Here is a 23,442-nt window from a genome sequence, read left to right as displayed (position 1 = left end):
GAATATCATTTTCACTGGATCCAGGCAAGATAAGCCAGGATCCAACAAACGGTTGTTAATTGTTTATGATTGGCTCATTTTTGTAGGCTAGAGGGGCCTAGCGTGAGCAAACATTACAGTGACAGGACCTTAACGCTCCGTTATAAACTCCAAGATTAGAGGCCAGGTTCTAACATAATCGATCTTTAGGGATTCACTCGCCGAGGTAAACAATTACTATCGTGCATGACTAGTTCTGATTAGTTCTGCGGTGTCACGTGTGCTTAACTACTCTATCATTTCTGTCTCGATGTTGCACGAGCTAGGTCAGTGGCAACGACGTACGGATCGGTCGATGCTCATGGACGACATGGACGACTCTCGCCTGTTCATGCAGTGGGCGGTGAGCACACTGGAGCAGCAGGATCCAGGAGGAGCCGACGGCGGCAGCGAGAAGAGCGCCGGCTTCCCGTGTCTCCAGGCGCTCCGCGATTCCTCGGAGCTGACCGAAGCACAGAACAGTCTGAGCTCCGGCGATGACACCAGCGGCGGTGGAGGAATCATCACTCCAGCCCCCGATTCGGCTGTGCACCAAGGCAGTTGGTCCATGTCGTCCCCGACCTCGGGCGGGCCGTTCGCGCCCCCTGGCATTAGCAGCACCGGCACCGGCACCAGCAACGCCCTGTCCATGAGCTGGAACTTCGGCGCTGTCTTGCCGCCGCAGCCGGTCAGCAGCGGTGGCGGGGGCACGCTGGCCGCCGGGGCGCCGCTTCGTTCCTGCGTGTCACAGCCGACAAGGAGGGCATCCACAAAGAGCACGCCGTACGCGCAAGACCACATCATGGCGGAGCGGAAGCGCCGGGAGAATATCAACCAGAGCTTCATCGAGCTCTCCGCTCTCATTCCCGGCCTCAAGAAGGTCATTGAATATGACAAATCCCCCAATCTTTACTACATTTCATAATATTCCTCCAGGAAACGCTTCATCAATTTGGTTCAATTACTTTGGATCGATCAGATGGACAAGGGGACGATTCTTGCCGACGCCACCATATTCGTGAAGGAGCTCCAAGAGAGGGTAAAGTACCTGGAGGCTGCCGGCGGCAACCACAGGAGCGTTGAGACCGTGGTGCTCGTCAGGAAGCTGTGCCGCCCTGTCGCGCCAGACGTCGGCGAGAGCTCCGCACGGTTCCTCTTGGCGGCCGGGACGCCAGCAATTGGAAACCAGCTGCCGGAGATCGAGGCAAAGCTCTCGGGGGACAACGTCATGGTGAGGATCCACTGTGAAACAAATGGAAAAGGTCTGGTCTCCAGGGTTCTTGCGGAGGTCGAGGAGCTCCACCTCCGCATCATCCACAACGATGTGATGCCGTTCACGGCGTCCACCGTGATCATAACCACCATGGCAGAGGCAAGTTATGATGAGTAATACTAGCTGGCGTACGTTATCCAGGTATGCACACAATGCTCAATTGGAATCGTTAGCTTGATTTGTACCCTTTAGAAAATTCAAACCTAGCTACTAGGCTAGTACCATGAAATAATTGAAGGGGTGTGCCATTGTTAGAACATGTCTACAGCTCAAACTAATAAAAGTGTTGTGGACGTATGCATCTCACGCCTAAAAACCATAGTAATTTCTTCTCTCTTTTTTGTTTTGCGGAGAATTTTCTTCTCTCTCATATGTTGGAAATTCTGTAATCCTGTCGCACTAGTTGTTTAGGTTTGGTTTCAGCAAATAAACCGGTCCATGCAACGTGAGCCTGTTCACGGCTGGATCGGAGCAGTAGCTAGGTAGTTAGCACGTTCTCTTGCGCATGGTCAAGGATGTGGGATGGCGCGCCCGCTTAGCCTGGTCATGGCGCAAGATTAGGATCAATCTGTTAGTTTACTTGAGCTGTTAAATAAGAGAAGAAACAGAAAATGCTGCAGGTCGGACGCAGCGCAAAACCTCCCTCTCTCGTGTGTGTGTGTGAGTTCATCGAGCCCGTAGTTTAGCTACAACAAGTGGTATCAGAGCCTCCGATCAAGGGCTGAGGGCCATGGCTGGCGGACGAGGTGCACAGGCGCTGGCAGGGACGCCGGTGGTGAATCAGCGCGCCCGCACGCAGAGCCGCGGGCGGAGTCCTGTGCGGCATGGTGGACGCGTTGTGGTCGTCCGAGAGAGCACCAGGGAGGTCGGCGGCAGCGACATCGTCTGGCCCATGCTGACGCGGACCAACTATGCCCAGTGGTCCGTGGTCATGATGGTGAACCTGCAGGTGAAGATGCTCTGGGACACGGTCGAGACGGGGGATGCCCCGGTCCGCGAGGATCGCAGTGCGCTGGCGGCGATACTGCGCTCCACGCCGGAGGAGATGCACGCGTCGCTCGCCACCAAGGAGACGGCGAAGATGGCGTGGGACACCATCAAGATTCAGCGCATCGGCGTTGAGCGCGTCCGCGAGGCGAACGCGCAGAAGCTCCGCAAGGAGTTCGAGGCCATCTCGTTTCGGGATGGCGAGACGGTGGACGAGTTCTCCATGCGCATCTCAGGGCTCGCCGGTTCCCTCCGGTCGCTCGGGGACACACTTGAAGAGGTAAAAGTTGTTCGCAAGTTCCTGCGTGTAGTTCCTGCCAAGTAGTCTCAGGTGGCCATCGCCATTGAGACCATGCTCGACGTCACGACCATGTCGGTGGATGAGCTCACCGGCCGGCTGCGCGTCGTCGAGGATCGCCTGGAGGAGGACAACAGCGACGGCGGCTTGGGCGGCCGCCTACTTCTCACTGAAGAGGAGTGGTACGCCCATCTGAAGGACAAGGAGCAGGGCGGCAGCTCCTCCGGCAGAAACGGCGGACGTGGCCGTGGCCGCGGCCGTGGTCGTGGCCGTGGGGGCGGGCGCAACAGAGGCGGGCGCGACAAGGCAGCGAAGCGCAACGGCAAATGCCACAACTGCGGCGTGTGGGGGCATTTCGCCCGTGATTGCTACAAGCCGCACCAGGAGCGGCGTGAAGGCGGCGAGGAGGCCCACCTCGCGCAAGGAGAGGACGACCAGCCGGCAATCTTGCTGGCTTAGGTGTGCGACGAGGTCGTGCACGACGCGGCGCCGGAGGACAACAGAGGGCGCGATGACGCCCCAACAGGCGCGGCGCTGGCGCCGAGCGGCAGCCGCGGAGACAGTCCGGGCATGATTGAGGTGGTGAACCTCAACGAGGAGCGCGTCATACCGGTGGACGCGGGCGCCGGGGTGTGGTACTTCGACACCGGCGCGAGCAACCACATGACCGGGGACAAAGAGTTGTTCGCCACGCTCGACGAATCGATCAAGGGCACGGTCAAGTTCGGGGACGGATCGCTCGTCAGCATCTGCGGGCGTGGCACGATCATCTTCGAGTGTCGCCAGAAGGGTCACCGCACGCTCACGGACGTGTACCTGATCCCGAGGCTGCGCAGCAACATCGTAAGCCTCGGCCAGTTGGACCAGCTCGGCTACAAGACGGTGGTCGAGGGCGGCGTGCTGGAGCTGTTCGACCGCGACCGCGCGCTGCTCGCGCAGGTGACGCGCTCCAGGAACAGGCTGTACACCATCAAGCTAAAGACGGCGGCGCCCGTGTGCCTCTTGTCCGTCATGCAAGACGAGGCGTGGCTGTGGCATGGACGCTACGACCATCTCAATTTCCGCTCACTCCGCGCTCTCGCAGAGAAGGGCATGGCAGAGGGCGTGCCGACGATCAAGCGCGTCGAGGAGTTCTGCGACGGGTGCGCTCTTGGGAAGCAGCACCGCGTCCCGTTCCCGCAGGCGTACAAGTACCGCGCAGAGCGCGGGCTCGAACTGGTCCATAGCGACCTGTCCGGGCCGATCAAGCCAGCCACGGCGGGCGACAACATGTACTTCTTGTTAATGGTCGATGATCATAGCCGTTTCATGTGGATCGAGGTGATCAAGTCCAAGGATGAGGCATTCAAGCGGATCAAGGCGCTCGCGGAGGCGACGCCGGGCAGGAGGCTTATGGCGTTTCGCTCCGATCGCGGTGGCGAGTTCAACTCCGCCGCGTTCCGGGAGTACTGCGACGACCACGACATCAAACACTGCACCACCGCCCCTTACACACCATAGCAAAACGGCGTCGTCGAGCACCACAACCAGACGGTGGTGGAGATGGCGCTCTCTTCTGAAGAGCATGGGCGTGCCGGCGATCTTCTGGGGCGAGGCCGTGCGCACCGCGGTCTATCTGCTGAACCGCGCGCCCACACGCAGCTTGGATGGGCAAACTCCGTACGAGGCGTGGCACAACCGGAAGCCCAAGGTACATCATCTTCGTGTGTTTGGATGTGTTGCACATGTGAAGCGCCTCGGCCCCGGCATCGACAAGTTGGCCGATCGCTCGACGTCCATGGTCTTCGTCGGCTACGAGGACGGCGCCAAGGCCTACCGGGTGTACGATCCGACGACGAAGCAGCTGCGCGTCACGCGCGACGTGGTGTTCGAGGAGCACCGGAGATGGGACTGGAACGGCAGTGCCGATGCGACGCCTACGCCGTGCGCCACATTTGAGGTGGTGTACCGTGACCTGCCGACCGGCGAGCACCACGATCTGGGCGCAACACCGCAGCCCGCCACGCCCGATGGACCAGGGCTGGACAGCCCACCGCAGGCAACGCCGGGCACGCCGGCCCCGCGCTCCCACAACTGGGTGACGCCACCGTCACATGACACAGGACGGCATGACGCGGCGGCCGGCGCTGCGCTGCGGTATAGGCGCATGGCCAGCATCGAGCAGGAGCTCGACGACGCTTGGGAGGAAGAGCAGGTGGAGGTGAACCACCTCTTCTTGCTAGCCGCGAAAGAACCAGGTGGCGTTGAGGAGGCAAGAGGGGATCCTAGCTGGAGGCACGCGATGGAGGATGAACTGGACGCGATCAGGAGCAATGGCACCTGGGAGCTCGCCGCGCTCCCGCCTGGTCACGTCACCATCGGTCTCAAGTGGGTTTTTAAGGTCAAGAAGGATCCAGCTGGCAACATTGTGAAGCATAAGGCGAGGCTAGTCGCGAAAGGATATGTGCAGCGGCAGGGGGTGGACTTCGATGAGGTCTTCGCTCCAGTGGCGCGCATGGAGACCGTGCGCGTCCTGCTCGCGCTCGCCGCACACTCCGGGTGGCAAGTCCACCACATGGACGTCAAGTCCGCGTTCCTAAATGGCGAGCTGGTCGAAGAAGTGTACGTGCACCAGCCCCCCGGCTTCATCGACTCCGACAACGAGAACAAGGTGCTCAGGCTGTGCAAGGCGCTCTACGGGCTGCGCCAGGCCCCGCGCGCCTAGAACGCCAAGCTCGACGGCGAGCTCACCAACCTGGGCTTCGAACGGATCCCCTTGGAGCACGCCGTGTATCGAAGGACAACTGAAGCGGGCGTCTTTCTTGTCGGCGTGTACGTCGACGATCTAGTGATCACCGGCACCGACGAGAAGGAGATCGAGAACTTCAAGGAGCAGATGCACCAGCTGTTCGACATGAGCGACCTTGGTCTCCTGAGTTATTACTTGGGGATCGAGGTTAAACAGCGTGAGGGCGTGATCACGTTGTGTCAAAGCACCTATGCAGAGAAGGTGGTGGAGCAGGCAGGTATGAAAGACTGCAACCCGAGCCACACGCCCATGGAGCACCGGCTGCAGCTGATCAAGGGAGACATCGGCGGTGGCATCGACGTCACCAAGTACCGGAGTGTTGTTGGGAGCCTACGCTACCTCTGCAACACTAGGCCGGACATCACACACGCCGTCGGCATCATCAGCCGGCACATGGAGGCGCCGGGTGCGCCGCACTGGGCGGCGGTGAAGCAGATCCTCTGCTACGTCCGAGGGACCTCTGGCTATGGATGCTGCTACAGAAGGACCATGGAGGAAGCCGAGCTGGTGGGGTACAGCGACAGTGACCTCGCCGGCCACATCAACGATCGCAAGAGTACAACTGGGGTGGTGTTCTTCCTCAATGGCAGCCCAATCACATGGACATCATAGAAGCAGAAAGTCATCGCTTGGTGTTGTCGAAGTGAAGGGATCTTAGACAACAGGATTAGGTGGTGATTTGTTGGAAATTCTGTAATCCTGTCGCACTAGTTGTTTAGGTTTGGTTTCAGCAAATAAACCGGTTCATGCAACGTGAGCCTGTTCACAGCTGGATCGGAGCAGTAGCTAGGTAGTTAGCACGTTCTCTTGCGCGTGGTCAAGGACGTGGAATGGCGCGTCCGCTTAGCCTGGTCATGGCGCAAGATTAGGATCAATCTGTTAGTTTACTTGAGCTGTTAAATAAGAGAAGAAACAGAAAATGCTGCAGGTCGGACGCAGCGCAAAACCTCCCTCTCTCGTGTGTGTGTGTGTGTGAGTTCATCGAGCCCGTAGTTTAGCTACAACATCATATACACTAATACACAAGGACGTGCGCTAGGTAAGGGTGTCGCCTACAATGGCTGACTCGGTCTCACCATGTAGTATAGGCCCTGTTTGGTTCATAAGTCCTACGACTTTTTTTAGTCTCAACTTATAAGTCTCAAGTCCCTAAAGTCCCTACCTGTTTGGTTTCTGCGACTTAACATGGACTAAAAAACCATATTACAACTATAAGTCCCTATAAGTCCCTCCTTGAGAGTCTTATTTCATAAGTCTCAAATGCCCACTTTAAGTCCCTATAAGTCCCTCTTGTTTGGTTTAGATGGGACTTATAGGGACTTTTTAAAGTCCCTAAAGCAATAAGTCCCTGGAAACAAACACCCTCATAGTTGTTGTTAAGACGACAGGGGCAGACGCTTGAGGGGAGTGGGGGGTAGGACCCCACTCAAAATATGAGATTCCAATAAAATTTCTCTGTACTTTTAGAATTTATTTTTTTGCCGATGGTACTTTTAGAATACAAATGCTAAAACTCTATGTATTTATACAAAATGCCCCATCACCCCCACCCCCACCCCACTCATGCAGTTTGCCCTCAGTCAGAAATGTAGTTTGTAGGTCCAGCCCTAGTTAAAAGTTTATACTCTCAAGAGTCAGGCTAATTAAGAGTCACACACTCACAATCTCTTTGGATTGAAGGACAAACAATGGAGTTTTGAAAGATTTTGATCAATAGGAATTTTCCTATGGAAACCCTTTGGTTCATAGGATTGAGGTTGCCAAATTCGTATGGAATCCATTCATATGTCATTCATTCCATAGGAATCTCAATATGAGTTCAAACCTCATTTTATTTTTCCTTCCAGGAGTCCAATGCACTTGCACTATTTCTCTCTCTACCATCTCTCTCAATCCTCCAAAATAGATGTATTTTCTCCTATGCACCATCCAAAGGCATAATTAATGGAATTCATGTGTTTGTAATCCGGTAGGAATTCTCAATGCATGTCATCTCAGTCCTACGTTTTCAATTTCATGTGATACAAACAGTCAATCCAACTAAGACCTTATCATATAAATTTGTTTATTGTCGACCCTAGATATATATGATGATGTGAAGGGAAAGAAGAGTCAACAGTGGATTCTACTTCCTCTGTAAACTAATATAAGATATTTTAGATCTAACATGTAAACTAATATAAGATATTTTAGATCACTAATTTGTAAACTAATACAAGATCTTTTAGATCACTATTTATCAGTTTACTGAGGAGTACCTTTTTAGATACCTTAAGTGGTTATTCCAGAAATAAGATTTAAACCTTACTTTCATTTACTAGGTACCATAGATTCTCTGTTAATGTCAATCATATTGCTAATGTAGTCAAAACCATGGTTTGGGGTACCGGGCGGAAAATTTGGTTACCGTCCGGTACCCGTGTTTCTCGCTACCCCACGAGAAAGCTGCGTACCGAGCAAAAAAATCGAATTTTTTGAAAATTTTGAATTTCAATGGCGAGTCTGGTCAAGTAGGGGCAGAAACTGATCTAAAACATGTAAGGTGCTGTGGTCTGGTGGTAAACATGGCCGTCCCAACCCCATAGGGGGAGAACCTACCACTGCGCCAACAGCAACTTCGTCATCTTGTTGAGCTCAGTACTAATATATTCCTAGCTCAGAAAATTTTGAATACAAATTACGTTAAAAAAATTCGAGCGGTATTTCCTCGGAATTTCACGGTATCCGCGTTTCTCGCACACCCTCGGTATTTTCTTGGGATTCGGTAGCCAAAACGTTGGTCAAAACTAGTTTTTGTGTGTGGGAGCAGTCAAGACTAGTTAGATTATGTTGTACAGTACCCATTGATTTCTGCAAGCCACCTTGTGTTTCAAAAGTTCAATTTGCGATATTTTACAATTCATTAGTTGTGTCCAGTGTCTAGGAACACAGAAGTATTACACTATGTTGATTGAAACTACTTATATGGTCTGGTATTTCGTTATATTATCAGAAATAAACGATCAAATAGTTTCTTGTAGAGTGCAAGAGTCCTATTAGAACGTGTACTATATACGTGCAGGAGCCCCCCACCACCACCAACACACACACGACCAGCATCTCTCTCTCTCTCTCTCTCTCTCTCTCTCTCTCTCTTGCTGGAGTTTCTTTGGGGGGATCAGATGGTTGTTAGCAATGACTTAGAAATAGCAACAATATGTTGACAACGACATTGGTAATGTAAAATGCATTTTCTACAACGGGTGGATACATCTTTATTTTACTATATGCTCCATGACCACTCTAGATTTTTTTAATAAATACATAAATATAGAAGTTTACCAATCTATAACATGCACACATGCAAAGTATAAGATAGTAAGACAAATAACTGTTAAGTAGCAACTCAAAATCTCCTTGACACTAAAAAAATTTAGATTGTTTCATTTAGAATTAACTGTAGTGGATTTAAAGTTTCCAAAATATTCAAATAGTACTTTCTTCGATCCAAAATTTAATTAGGACATGGCACATTCTTCAAGATGATAATTTGACCACCAATTTATGCACAAACATGTTCCCTAACATTTAAAAAACTATGCACTTTTAAGGTATATTTCATTATAAATCTAGTATTGTTGATTTAATGTTTCAGATGTTAATTCTCTCTTTTTAGACAATAAACATAGAAATGTTTGGCGGACACAATTGTAAAAAGAGTTAAACTTCGGTCTGGAGGCATTTGGTAGCTAGTAAGCATCAATCTCTTCAGAGCAACAACAGAAAACATTGTAGTATTTTCTAATTGTGGATGTTATACACATATCTACATAGATGGGAACTAAACATGACCAGCGACATCTGTTAGGCTACGGCTTTAAATTTACAACTTTACCGTTCAGGTGGAAGAGGGCTTTACCGTCAACACAGAGGATATTGTAGGAAGACTCAACTCTGCACTGTACCAACATAGCATCAACAATATTAAGACTTGAGAATCAAGAAGACGGGTTTGTATACATAACAGACATAATTTATATATATGTCATATGTACATATATACGTGCAACGACCATCAATATGATGTGAAGGTCGGGTTTTCCCCCCTTTTCGAAAAAATTGGTGTAATGACCTGATATGCCATGCATGGTTGGATGCATGAGAACCAGGCTACAAATGGAAGATGTATAAGCCAAGTTGTGACGATCTAGAGGATGGTGGTCATTCATTTGCTGGCCTTTTAGTGCACAATCATTATATATAAAAGTTGGTAGGAATCAAGCTTTTTATTGGTCCACTTGGCTAAGCTCTAATACTTATTGGATCATGGCGCCCTTACAAACCATGCGATTACATACAAATCGTAAAGCTCCAGCCCATGTATAGAAGATCTCTCAAGGAAAATAGCAGTCTCTCACGATAATGGGCGACAAGGGGGGCCCGAAGGGCATGGTAGTCATCCGAAACGTTTGGTCACCCCAAATGTTAGGAGAGGAACAATGTAATATATCACTTTGGATCAGGCAAATACACGAAAAATTGTCTTTGTGATATAGTTTTAAAGATGGTACTTTGCCATTATTTTCTATGCAAACATGGTATTTCATACTTTCTAGTAATTCTTCTATATAAATAGTTTCTAATGTTTTCAATGCTAGTAATTCTTCTATATATAAATAAACTTAGAAATGTTTGATTCACAAAATCTTAAGTAGTTGTTATATTTCATTAGATCAGTACACTACCCTAAATACTCTGTATTAGACTAGTTATACATCATTTGTTTGTTTGCGGGTATATATGACATGTTGTTGGAAAAAATACCCACAAATCAACACACCATCCATTAGAGCTACCAAGGAATCTTGATTAAAAAGACCCTCTTTCGAATCGTTTTTCCCTCTGGAGACAAGCGACTAGAAACCCTAGTCGTCGCCAAAAGACCCTAGCCTTCCGGCGGTTCCCCTCCACCGACGACCTCTTGATCGTTGGTGGTGAGGGGGTTGCCGGATACCGCACGTGTGGATCGTCTTAGCTTTAGGTTTTAGGGCCCTAGTAGCTTAGGTTTTGGGTTGTTCGACGTCTTGGCGGCGGCGGTGGCGACGACGCTGAATAAAGAAGTTTCGGATCCTTCCCTGATGAGGCGACTGTCTCTATGGTTGGTGATGGATTTGAAAACTAGTCTCTTCAAGCGGGAGATAGACACACGATGTAACCTATGTCAACATAATAGTATTGAAACACAGGGGAAGCCGGCGGCGTGTGCCGGCGTCCATGACGACCGGGTGCGGTATTATAGCGGTATTTTGGGAAGGAGCGCCCATAGTCAGACCCTGAGAATGTAGCCATATCGATGAACCTCGTTAACAAATCTCGGTGCTGTGCTCGTATGATTACTTGGTTTTCGAATGATCGATGATGGTCTTAAATTTATTTTAACAAATGGTATCATGACCTAGGTTGTTCGGAGCGCGATGGATGGTTGATCGATCGCAGCGACAGCGGCGCGTACAGCGGCGGCGGGATCCGTATCAGATCGTGGCAACAGAAGCGTACAGGGGTTGGCCGAGCCAGGCTAGACGCGACCGAGTCGGGCGGTGACGTTGGTTGCGTGGCCGTACACGCTGCAGGGATCGAGAGCAGCTATACCGTGGATTTGTTTGGAAATAAAAAGGGGACCGAATCCCTAAGAGAGGCGTTCTCCTCGTGGCCGAGACGCGAACATGCAACATCATGGCAGACTCAAAAGAAAAGCATCATGGTTCGAAGGCAAGGACTTCGGACAAGCAAAGCTAGCATTGAGTGTCCAACGAGCAGACTTCACGTGAATACCAAAGCTGTCATTTGGATTTGCTACTAGTATACGCTTTGCGTACTTGGGGAGTGTTTGGATATTTTTTCACGGATTAGCCATACAAAGAACCATGGCGCCAACAGATACCAGGTTTGAAGTGGGAAAATTCAATAAAACTGGAAACCTTGGGTTGCGGCGGATAAGGATGAAAAAATTGTTGGCACAATAGTGAATGCTTGAAGGCGTTGTGCGATGTCAAGCCAGGCGGAGAATGCGGACTATGAGGAGTTGCAGATGGTTGCAGTCTGGGAAGTTCGGCTGGGTCGGACTAGGCGGTCTGACGCAAGTCGGTTGGTACAGAAGACGGTGGTGAGATCGGCGACGAACGACGTAGGAGCATGATGCTGATGGTGCCCGACTTCTGGGCGTGGAAACACGTGGCACAGGCCCGAGTGCTTGTGTGGCTTTGACAAGACCATGGCACGGGGTTGATTCAAGACGATGCACACGGAGCTTGAAGTTGACGAGGCGCAAGGGTGGGCTGATCATCTATCATGGAGTCATGTTGAAGGTGGAGATGGAGTCTGGAAGACTTCACTCGGTGCTGGATTGAGGGGCTACGGTGTAAGGATCCAGGGAATCGAAGGCTATTCAGCAACAAAAAAAGCGAGTGACACGTAGTTCGGACTGGAGCCCAATGGTCTGATGGAAGCGTGAAACTCGTCATCGGTCGGTGATGATCGATGGTACTCTGCAGTGGGGGGTTTAGTGGTGTGGTTTCACGACCCTTGAGACTCGACCGGGACAGTAGAGGCTCGACGCGGCAATAGCGGCGAGACGTGCGGCACGCACAGGACATGGAACCGGCCAGGGCTATGTGATCATACATGTGGTGAGACAACTGCGAATTTGACTCACGATGACTACAAGCAACGATGAAATTCTTTCAAGTTTCAGATAGGCGGTCAAGCAAGAGCGTTGATGTTGAGTTCAGGTAACTCTTATGTGTGACACCCAATATGTGACTTGTTCACTTTTACGCAGGTCAGTGATCAGTGTGTGATGGCGTTGGACGGATACTCTGGAAGTTTGAAGAACAAACTAGAGTGACAAGGAAATTAAATTTGCTCGAGTGTTGACTGTGGTCAAGAAAAGGAGGGACTACAAGTTGCAGGTAGAGTCACATGGAGTCTTTGGAGTAGCAGCGGTACTCATGGGATAAGTTCAAATCCAATGTACATGAAAGTTTGACGCATTGATGAATTCCAAGATGGTGAAGAATATTCGCCAAGGTGGAGTTTGTTAGAGTTGTGTCGAATATAGTGTACACGGTAGGTTACAGTTGACTCTGAGTAGTATTGTGTTTAGATAGGATATGGAGTCGTGTCCTGGTAGGACACTTGTATCCTAGGCCTCTCATATATAGCGGAGATAGACACACGATGTAACCTATGCCAACATAATAACACTGGAATGCATGGGAAGCCGACGGCATGTGCCGGTGTTCAGGGCGACCGAATGCGATATTGTAGCGGTATCATGGGGAGGAGCGCCTATAGTCAAGCTCCGGGATGTAGCCATATCGGTAAACCTCGTTAACAAATCGCAGTGCCGTGCTTGTGTGATTATTTGGTCCTCGGATAATCAACGATGACCTCGTATTTATTCTAACATCCCCAAACATGGTTTGAGTCCAAATTTCAGACTACGGACACATGCACATGTGCACACAGATCGTGGGCTAACAGCGAGCAATGATTTCAACAATATAGTATGCTAATTAGCTAGCCAGTGAGCAAACCAGTCCAACAAAAGCAAAACTAGTGGGAGGGGCTAAATATATATTGTAGTATCTATTTTGCGGGAAAGGCTAAATATATTTATACAAGGAAGGAAGATTTTTCCTCATCTTGTCCAGGTAAAGGCAAAGGTTAGCTAGGCATTTGAGCCTGACAAAATACTAGATCACGGTTGACCAGGCAAAGCCTCAAGCAATCTTATTGGTGTCTTGTACTGCCTGGCTCGTATGCTAGCTACCTAGTGCACTTTGTTCTTCCTTCAATTATTACTGGGGAGCATGTCACCTGACATTGAATAATAACCACTAGTGGCGCATACAAATTATTACTAGTATTTTCTGTACAAATAGAAATATTGCTGGGAACTGACAAGGCAGCTGACTGCGCTTTACACCGCTGGTATGTCGACGGCAGAGCCCGCTTGCTGGTAGCAAAGCGAATTATCCGTACGATAACTACTACTACTACTCTTAGCATATGGCCGTGTATGGCGGAACTGTTCTTTATTTATGCCAGCAGGCAGAGGGTTTGATCTGTTCACACATTTCTCCCATAAATCTGAAGAAATCAGTTCCTTTAATTGTTTTTTCCGAAACGGAGACAGCGACAATTGAACCAACGTTTCTTTTTGGTGAGGTCGATGGCTCCTCAACAAATCACAAATGGTGTAAACCAAAACCTACTCTCACATCCGCGCACTATACGTTGTGACTGCCACAATCGCTGCATCCACGAACTATATTTTGCATGTGGTGTAGCTAGACCAGGACATGGACAGCCCGGCCTAAAGCCCGACATCCAGGCCGGGCTCGGGCTCAGCTTTTTCGCCTGAAGCCTGGTCCAAAAGCCCAAAAAGGAAGCCCGAATGGGCATAAACCATTATTTGATTAAAAATATAGATATAATATATATTCTGAATATCCCAAAAATCATTTTTCTAATTAAAAAGGGCACTGTTCATGTGTTTCGGGCTGGGTTGGGCTCAGGCTTGGGATTTTGAGGTCGGCCTTTACAAAGCCTGGCCCAAACCAAGCCCGGCTCAGAGAATGCCCAGGTTTAGGTGTAGCCATTGATATACCGACAACTCGTTTCCCTGCCATATCCTCTGTAACATTGAGCTCCCTAGTTTTTAAGGCCTCACAATCAATTGAGGTCTTCAATTGCAATTGGTTCATCCGATTTTGACCGAGTCAACAATTTCTCAAAGTTCTCTTATTTAATTATTTTATATTATACACTATGCTTCCTAGTTTTTAAGGTCGCGCTATTAATTAAGGTCTTCAATTTAGAATTAGGTCAGACGATTTTGACCAGGTCAACAATTTCTCAAGAAGCTCTCTCATTTAATTATTTTAATCACCATGTTCCCTCATTTTGAAGCTCTTTCATTCGTTTGAGGTATTCAATTTTGGATTTCGTTTATGATTTTTATCGGGCCAATGACTTTTCAAATCAATCAACAGCAACTGGCCTATAAAAACATATCAACTACGTGCACTCTTCCACCACCTAGAAAAAAGAAGCGCCATCATATGATACTATAGCACCAATATAGTACATGCAAGCACATACGCATAAATTCCCCCATATAAATATGGGTTGATTCGTGGAAAACATAGAATCACACCGCGAAAGGCCCACCAAATAACCGCATTATAAATAAACATAAAACACACTACATCATCTCCCTCATCTGCCAAACTAAATATTTCATCAGTTCCAATATATAAGGGTTATTAGTTTTGTGGAATGTCAAATTTCTTTAACTTTGATCAAGTTCGGAGCCAAAAATATCGACATCCACGATATTAAACCAAAAAGATAATATGGAAATTCATTTCATGATGAATCTAATGCCACCGATTTGATATTTTAGATTTTTCATATATTTCTCTACAAATTTGATCAAACTTAAAGAGATTTGGCTTTTCAAAAAAGTAATACACCTTATATTTTGAAACAGAGTGAGTATTTTTTTAAGAATCCTAACAATAATAACGGCGCAGCAAAGCACGCCCAACCCTTCTAGTATTAAGATGTTGTAACAAGTCGACCAAACCATTCCTACTGGCTTAGGGCCTCTTTGATTAGATCATTTGACTTTTGAGAACTCATATAGAAATAGAGTAAACCATATGAATTGGACAGAAATGCATGTGCAAAACAGAAGACTATGAAGCATATTTTTTGATAAAGGATACTTTTATTAATTCAAAATGTCGTATCAAGCAGATACAAAGTATAAAGTATGGTGCGTAATGCCCGGCCTCTGTGTAGTTAATATGCACATAGCCAAACACCAACAGTCTAACAAAAATGATAAAAACCGACATATCAACAATAGTAAAGTCATATATGACCGACACTATGCATATGGCGAAGGAGGTGGTGGACCGTTCTGGAGATTATGTTGCCACCTATGTTTGATAAAAACCTCCCTGGCAACCTGCTCCAACCGCATACACTACCTTGAATAGCTGTTGATACTCCATTTGATGTAACATGGATCACATACGAAGTCAATGTGGACATTGAAAAATAACCTGTAACAGAGAAGAGTTTTTGCCATTGAAAACAAAATCATTTCTACATAGCCAAATCAATGACATACGCTCCCACCCTTATTAGGGTTGTAAATATATTTGAAATTCAGTCCAACTAGTGACCAAAAATATTGGCAGTACTTGTGATCGGATACAAATTGGACGCTATTTCGATAACTGATCACGTAGAATGCGCAAACTTGCACTGGAATAAGAGGTGTTTGATTGTCTCATCGTGAGTACAAAAGCTACACTTCTTGCTTCCTTGCCTATTGCTACATGCAAGATAATTATGTGCAGCCCCCGAGGTTGGGGATGTTGGGGAACGTAGCAGAATTTTAAAATTTTCTACGCATCACCAAGATCAATCTATGGAGTCATCTAGCAACGAGGTAGAGAGGAGTGCATCTACATACCCTTGTAGATCGCGCGCGGAAGCGTTCAAGAGCACGGGGTTGATGGAGTCGTACTCGTCGTGATCCAAATCACCGATGGCCTAGCGCCGAACGGACGGCACCTCCGCGGTCAAAACACGTACGGTTGGGAAGACGTCTCCTCCAACTTGATCCAGCAAGGGGGAAGGAGAGGGTGATGAAGATCCAGCAGCACGACGGCGTGGTGGTGGAAACTACGGCGATCGCGGCAGGGCTTCGCCGAGCACTGCGAGAAGGAGAGGTGTCACGGGAGGGAGAGGGAGAGGCCAGGGGCTAGGGTGCGGATGCCCTCCCTCCCCCCACTATTTATAGGACCCCTAGGGGGGGCGGCCGGCCAAAGGGGGGTGGCTTGCCCCCCAAGCCAAGTGGGGCGCCCCCCACCCCTAGGGTTTCCAACCCTAGGCGCAGGGGAGGCCCAAGGGGGGCGCACCAGCCCACTAGGGGCTGGTTCCCCTCCCACTTCAGCCCATGGGGCCCTCCGGGATAGGTGGCCCCACCCGGTGGACCCCGGGACCCTTCCGGTGGTCCCGGTACAATACCTGATTACCCCCGAAACTTTCCCGATGGCCGAAACTTGACTTCCTATATATAAATCTTCACCTCCGGACCATTCCGGAACTCCTCGTGACGTCCGGGATCTCATCCGGGACTCCGAACAACTTTCGGGTTACCGTATACTAATATCTCAACAACCCTAGCGTCACCGAACCTTAAGTGTGTAGACCCTACGGGTTCGGGAGACATGTAGACATGACCGAGACGGCTCTCCGGTCAATAACCAACAGCGGGATCTGGATACCCATGTTGGTTCCCACATGCTCCTCGATGATCTCATCGGATGAACCACGATGTCGAGGATTCCATCAATCCGTATACAATTCCCTTTGTCAATCGGTACGTTACTTGCTCGAGACTCGATCGTCGGTATCCCAATACCTCGTTCAATCTCATTACCGGTAAGTCACTTTACTCGTACCGTAATGCATGATCCCGTGATCAACCACTTGGTCACATTGAGCTCATTATGATGATGCATTACCGAGTGGGCCCAGAGATACCTCTCCGTCATACGTAGTGACAAATCCCAGTCTCGATTCGTGCCAACCCAACAGACACTTTCGGAGATACCTGTAGTGTACCTTTATAGTCACCCAGTTACGTTGTGACGTTTGGCACACCCAAAGCACTCCTATGGTATCCGGGAGTTGCACAATCTCATGGTCTAAGGAAATGATACTTGACATTCGGAAAAGCTACAGCAAACGAACTACACGATCTTTGAGCTATGCTTAGGATTGAGTCTTGTCCATTCACATCATTTCTCCTAATGATGTGATTCCCGTTATCAATGACATCCAATGTCCATAGTCAGGAAACCATGACTATCTTTTGATCAACGAGCTAGTCAAACTAGAGCTCACTAGGGACGTGTTGTGCGTCTATGTATTCACACATGTATTTACGATTTCCGGATAACACAATTATAGCATGAAAATAGAAATATCATATAAATAACCATTTTATTATTGCCTCTATAGGGCATATTTCCAACAGTCTCCCACTTGCACTAGAGTCAATAGTCTAGTTACATTGTGATGAATCGAACACCCATGCAGTTCTCGTGTTGATCATGTTTTGCTCTAGGAGGAGGTTTAGTCAATGGATCTGCCACATTCAGGTCCTTATGTACTTTACAAATATCTATGTCTCCATATTGAACACTTTCACGAATGGAGTTGAAGCGACGCTTGATATGCCTGGTCTTCCTGTGAAACCTGGGCTCCTTGGCAAGGACAATAGCTCAGTGTTGTCACAGAAGAGAGTCATCGGGCCTGATGCATTGGGTATGACTCCTAGGCCGGTAATGAACTCCTTCACCCAGATTGCCTCTTGTGCTGCCTCCGAGGCTGCCATGTACTCCGCTTCACATGTACATCCCGCCACAACGCTTTGCTTGCAACTGCACCAGCTTACTGCCCCACCATTCAAAATATACATGTATCCGGTTTGTGACTTAGAGTCATCCAGATCTGTGTCGAAGCTAGCATCGACGTAACCCTTTACGATGAGCTCTTCGTCACCTCATAAATGAGAAACATATCCTTAGTCCTCTTCAGGTACTTCAGGATATTCTTGACCGCTGCTAGTGTTCCATGCCGGGATTACTTTGGTACCTTCCAACCAAACTTACGGCAAGGTTTACATCAGGTCTGGTACACAGCATAGCATACATGATAGACCCTATGGCTGAGGCATAGGGGACGACACTCATCTTTTCTCTATCTTCTGCCGTGGTCGGGCATTGAGCCGTGCTCAATCTCGTACCTTGCAATACAGGAAAGAACCCCTTCTTTGACTGATCCATATTGAACTTCTTCAATATCTTGTCAAGGTACGTACTCTGTGAAAGACCAATGAGGCGTCTCGATCTATCTCTATAGATCTTGATGCCTAATATATAAGCAGCTTCTCCAAGATCCTTCATTGAAAAACACTTGTTCAAGTAGGCCTTTATGCTTTCCAAGAATTCTATATCATTTCCCATCAACAGTATGTCATCCACATACAATATGAGAAATGCTACAGAGCTCCCACTCACTTTCTTGTAAATGCAGGCTTCTCCATAAGTCTGCGTAAACCCAAACGCTTTGATCATCTCATCAAAACGAATGTTCCAACTCCGAGATGCTTGCACCAGCCCATAAATCGAGCGTTGGAGCTTGCACACCTTGTCAGCATTCTTAGGATCGACAAAACCTTCCGGCTGCATCATATACAATTCTTCCTTAAGGAAACCATTAAGGAATGCCGTTTTGACGTCCATTTGCCATATCTCATAATCATAGAATGCGGCAATTGCTAACATGATTCGGACGGACTTCAGCTTCGCTACGGGTGAGAAAGTCTCATCGTAGTCAACCCCTTGAACTTGTCGATAACCCTTAGCGACAAGCCGAGCTTTATAGATGGTCACATTACCATCCGCGTCTGTCTTCTTCTTAAAGATCCATTTATTTTCTATGGCTCGCCGATCATCGGGCAAGTCAGTCAAAGTCCATACTTCGTTTTCATACATGGATCCTATCTCGGATTTCATGGCTTCCAGCCATTTGTCGGAATCCGGGCCCGCCATCGCTTCTTCATAGTTCGAAGGTTCACCGTTGTCTAACAACATGATTTCCAGGACAGGGTTGCCGTACCACTCTGGTGCGGAACGTGTCCTTGTGGACCTACGAAGTTCAGTAGCAACTTGATCTGAAGTTTCATGATCATCATCATTAACTTCCTCTCTAGTCGGTGCAGGCACCTCAGGAACATTTTCTTGAGCTGCGCCCACTTCCGGTTCAAGAGGTAATACTTCATCAAGTTCTACTTTCCTCCCACTTATTTCTTTCGAGAGAAACTCTTTCTCTAGAAAGGATCCATTCTTGGCAACAAAGATCTTGCCTTCGGATCTGAGGTAGAAGGTATACCCAATAGTTTCTTTAGGGTATCCTATGAAGACGCATTTTTCCGACTTGGGTTCGAGCTTTTCAGGTTGAAGTTTCTTGACATAAGCATCGCATCCCCAAACTTTTAGAAACGACAGCTTAGGTTTCTTCCCAAACCATAATTCATACGGTGTCGTCTCAACGGATTTCGACGGAGCCCTATTTAAAGTGAATGCGGCAGTCTCTAAAGCATAGCCCCAAAATGACAGTGGTAAATCGGTAAGAGACATCATAGATCGCACCATATCCAATAGAGTGCGATTACGACGTTCGGACACACCATTACGCTGAGGTGTTCCAGGCGGCGTGAGTTGTGAAACTATTCCACATATTTCTTAAGTGTGTGCCAAATTCGTGACTCAAGTATTCTCCCCCACGATCTGATCGCAAGAACTTGATTTTCTGTCACGTTGATTCTCAACCTCACTCTGAAATTCCTTGAACTTTTCAAAGGTCTCAGACTTGTGTTTCATTAAGTAGACATACCCATATCTACTCAAGTCATCAGTGAGGGTGAGAACATAACGATAGCCACCACGAGCCTCAACACTCATTGGACCGCACACATCAGTATGTATGATTTCCAATAAGTTGGTTGCTCGCTCCATTGTTCCTGAGAACGGAGTCTTGGTCATTTTACCCATGAGGCATGGTTCGCACGTGTCAAATGATTCGTAATCAAGAGACTCTAAAAGTCCATCTGCATGGAGCTTCTTCATGCGTTTGACACCTATGTGACCAAGGCGGCAGTGCCACAAGTATGTGGGACTATCATTATCAACCTTACATCTTTTGGTATTCACACTATGAATATGTGTAGCATTACGCTCGAGATTCATTAAGAATAAACCATTCACCAATCGGAGCATGACCATAAAACATATCTCTCATATAAATAGAACAACCATTATTCTCGGATTTAAATGAGTAGCCATCTCGAATTAAACGAGATCCTGATACAATGTTCATGCTCAAAGCTGGCACTAAATAACAATTATTGAGGTTTAAAACTAATCCCGTAGGTAAATGTAGAGGTAGCGTGCCGACGGCGATCACATCGACCTTGGAACCATTCCCGACGCGCATCGTCACCTCGTCCTTCGCCAGTCTTCGCTTATACCGCCAGCTCCTGCTTTGAGTTACAAATGTGAGCAACCGCACCGGTATCAAATACCCAGAGCTACTACGAGTACTGGTAAGGTACACAATTACACATATATATCACATATACCTTTAGTGTTGTCGGCCTTCTTGTCCGCTAAGTATTTGGGGCAGTTCCGCTTCCAGTGACCAACTTCCCTTGCAATAAAAACACTCAGTCTCACGGGGCTTGGGTCCATTCTTTGGCTTCTTCCCGGCAGCTTGCTTTACCGGGCGCGGCAACTCCCTTGCCGTCCTTCTTGAAGTTCTTTTTACCCTTGCCTTTCTTAAACTTAGTGGTTTTATTCACCATCAACACTTGATGTTCCTTTTTGATTTCACCTCTGCTGATTTCAGCATTGAATATACCTCAGGAATGGTCTTTTCCATCCCCTGCATATTGAAGTTTCATCACAAAGCTCTTGTAGCTCGGTGGAAGCGACTGAAGGATTCTGTCAATGACCGCGTCATCCGGGAGATTAACTCCCAGCTGAGTCAAGCGGTTATGCAACCCAGACATTTTGAGTATGTGCTCACTGACAGAACTATTTTCCTCCATCTTTAACTGAAGAACTTGTCGGAGACTTCATATCTCTCGACCCGGGCATGAGCTTGGAAAACCATTTTCAGCTCTTCGAACATCTCATATGCTCCGTGTCTCTCAAAACGCTTTTGGAGCCCCGGTTCTAAGCTGTAAAGCATGCCGCACTGAACGAGGGAGTAATCATCAGCACGTGACTGCCAAGCGTTCATAACGTCTTGGTTCTCTGGGATGGGTGCGTCACCTAGCGGTGCTTCTAGGACATAATCTTTCTTGGCAGCTATGAGGATGATCCTCAGGTTCCGGACCCAGTCCGTATAGTTGCTGCCATCATCTTTCAGCTTGGTTTTCTCTAGGAACGCGTTGAAGTTGAGGACAACGTGGGCCATTTGATCTACAAGACATATTGTAAAGATTTTAGACTAAGTTCATGATAATTAAGTTCATCTAATCAAATTATTCAATGAACTCCCACTCAGATAGACATCCCTCTAGTCATCTAAGTGAACATGATCCGAGTCAACTAGGCCGTGTCCGATCATCACGTGAGACGGACTAGTCAACATCGGTGAACATCTTCATGTTGATCGTATCTTCTATACGACTCATGCTCGACCTTTCGGTCATCCGTGTTCCGAGGCCATGTCTGTACATGCTAGGCTCGTCAAGTCAACCTAAGTGTATTGCATGTGTAAATCTGGCTTACACCCGTCGTATTCGAACATTATATTCTATTACACCCGATCATCACGTGGTGCTTCGAAACTATGAACCTTCGCAACGGTGCACAGTTAGGGGGAACACTTTCTTGAAATTATTATGAGGGATCATCTTATTTAAGCCACCGTCGTTCTAAGCAAATAAGATGTAAAACATGATAAACATCACATGCAATCAAATAGTGACATGATATGGCCAATATCATTTGCTCCTTTTGATCTCCATCTTCGGGGCTCCATGATCATCGTTGTCACCGGCATGACACCATGATCTCCATCATCGTGTCTTCTTGAAGTTGTCTCGTCATCTATTACTTCTACTACTATGGCTAACGCTTTAGCAATAAAGTAAAGTAATTATATAACGTTTATGTTGACACGCAGGTCATAAATAAATTAAGACAACTCCTATGGCTCCTGCCGGTTGTCATACTCATCGACATGCAAGTCGTGATTCCTATACAAGAACATGATCAATCTCATACATCACATATATCATTCATCACATCCATTTGACCATATCACATCACACGGCACATGCTGCAAAAACAAGTTAGACGTCCTCTAATTGTTGTTGCAAGTTTTACGTGGCTGCTATAGGTTTCTACAAGAACGTTTCTTACCTACGCCAAAACCACAACGTGATATGCCAATTTCTATTTACCCTTCATAAGGACCCTTTTCATCGAATCCGATCCGACTAAAGTGGGAGAGACAGACACCCGCTAGCCACCTTATGCAACTAGTGCATGTCAATCGGTGGAACCAGTCTCACGTAAGCGTACGTGTAAGGTCGGTCCGGGCCGCTTCATCCCACGATGCCGCCGAATCAAGATAAGACTAGTAACGGCAAGCAAATTGACAATATCCACGCCCACAACTGCTTTGTGTTCTACTCGTGCATAGAAACTACGCATAGACCTAGCTCATGATGCCACCTGTTGGGGAACGTTGCAGAAAACAAAAATTTTCCTACTTGTTTCACCAAGATCCATCTAGGAGTTCATCTAGCAACGAGTCATCGGATGCATCTACATACCTTTGTAGATCGCGCACGGAAGCGTTCAAAGAACGATGATGATGTAGTCGAACACGACGTGATCCAAATCACCGATGACCAAGCGCCGAACGGACGGCACCTCCGCGTTCAACACACGTACGGGACGGGAGACGTCTCCTCCTTCTTGATCCAGCAAGGGGGAAGGAGAGGTTGACGAAGATCCAGCAGCACGACGGCGTGGTGGTGGATGCAGGGCGTAACAGTAGCAGGGCTTCGCCTATACTACGAGGGAGAGACGTAACGGGGAGAGAGGGAGGCGCCAGGGGCTGGGGTATGAAGTCCTCCCTCTCCTCAACTATATATAGGGGTGCTAGGGGGGCGCCGGCCCTAGTAGATGGAATCTACTAGGGGAGGCGGCGGCCTAGGATGGGGGGCTTGCCCCCCAAGCAAGGGGGCGCCCCCCTTTAGGGTTTCCCCTCAACCCTAGCCGCATGGGCCCTAGGGGGGTGGCGCCCCAGCCCACTATGGGCTGGGTTCCCTCCCACTTCAGCCCATGGGGCCCTCCGAGATAGGTGGCCCCACCCGGTGGACCCCCGGGACCCTTCCGGTGGTCCCGGTACAATACCGGTGACCCCGAA

The 23,442-nt window shown here is 48.1% G+C and overlaps 1 protein-coding gene across 1 annotated transcript; it reads left to right on the top strand.

The window, feature by feature from the left end:
- The first annotated feature begins 219 nt into the window (after window positions 1-219).
- Window positions 220-1,799, top strand: LOC125524116 (transcription factor NAI1-like). The gene is made up of 2 exons (XM_048689187.1): window positions 220-898; window positions 998-1,799. Exons 1-2 carry the CDS (start codon window positions 290-292, stop codon window positions 1,406-1,408), a joined length of 1,020 nt encoding a protein of 339 aa, XP_048545144.1. The 5' UTR covers window positions 220-289; the 3' UTR covers window positions 1,409-1,799.
- Window positions 1,800-23,442: the final 21,643 nt, after the last annotated feature.

Source organism: Triticum urartu, chromosome 7 (assembly GCF_003073215.2).
Source record: "Triticum urartu cultivar G1812 chromosome 7, Tu2.1, whole genome shotgun sequence".
Taxonomy (NCBI): Eukaryota; Viridiplantae; Streptophyta; class Magnoliopsida; order Poales; family Poaceae; genus Triticum; species Triticum urartu.
Note: the sequence above shows the minus strand (reverse complement) of the source record. Positions and strands in the feature narration are given on the sequence as shown.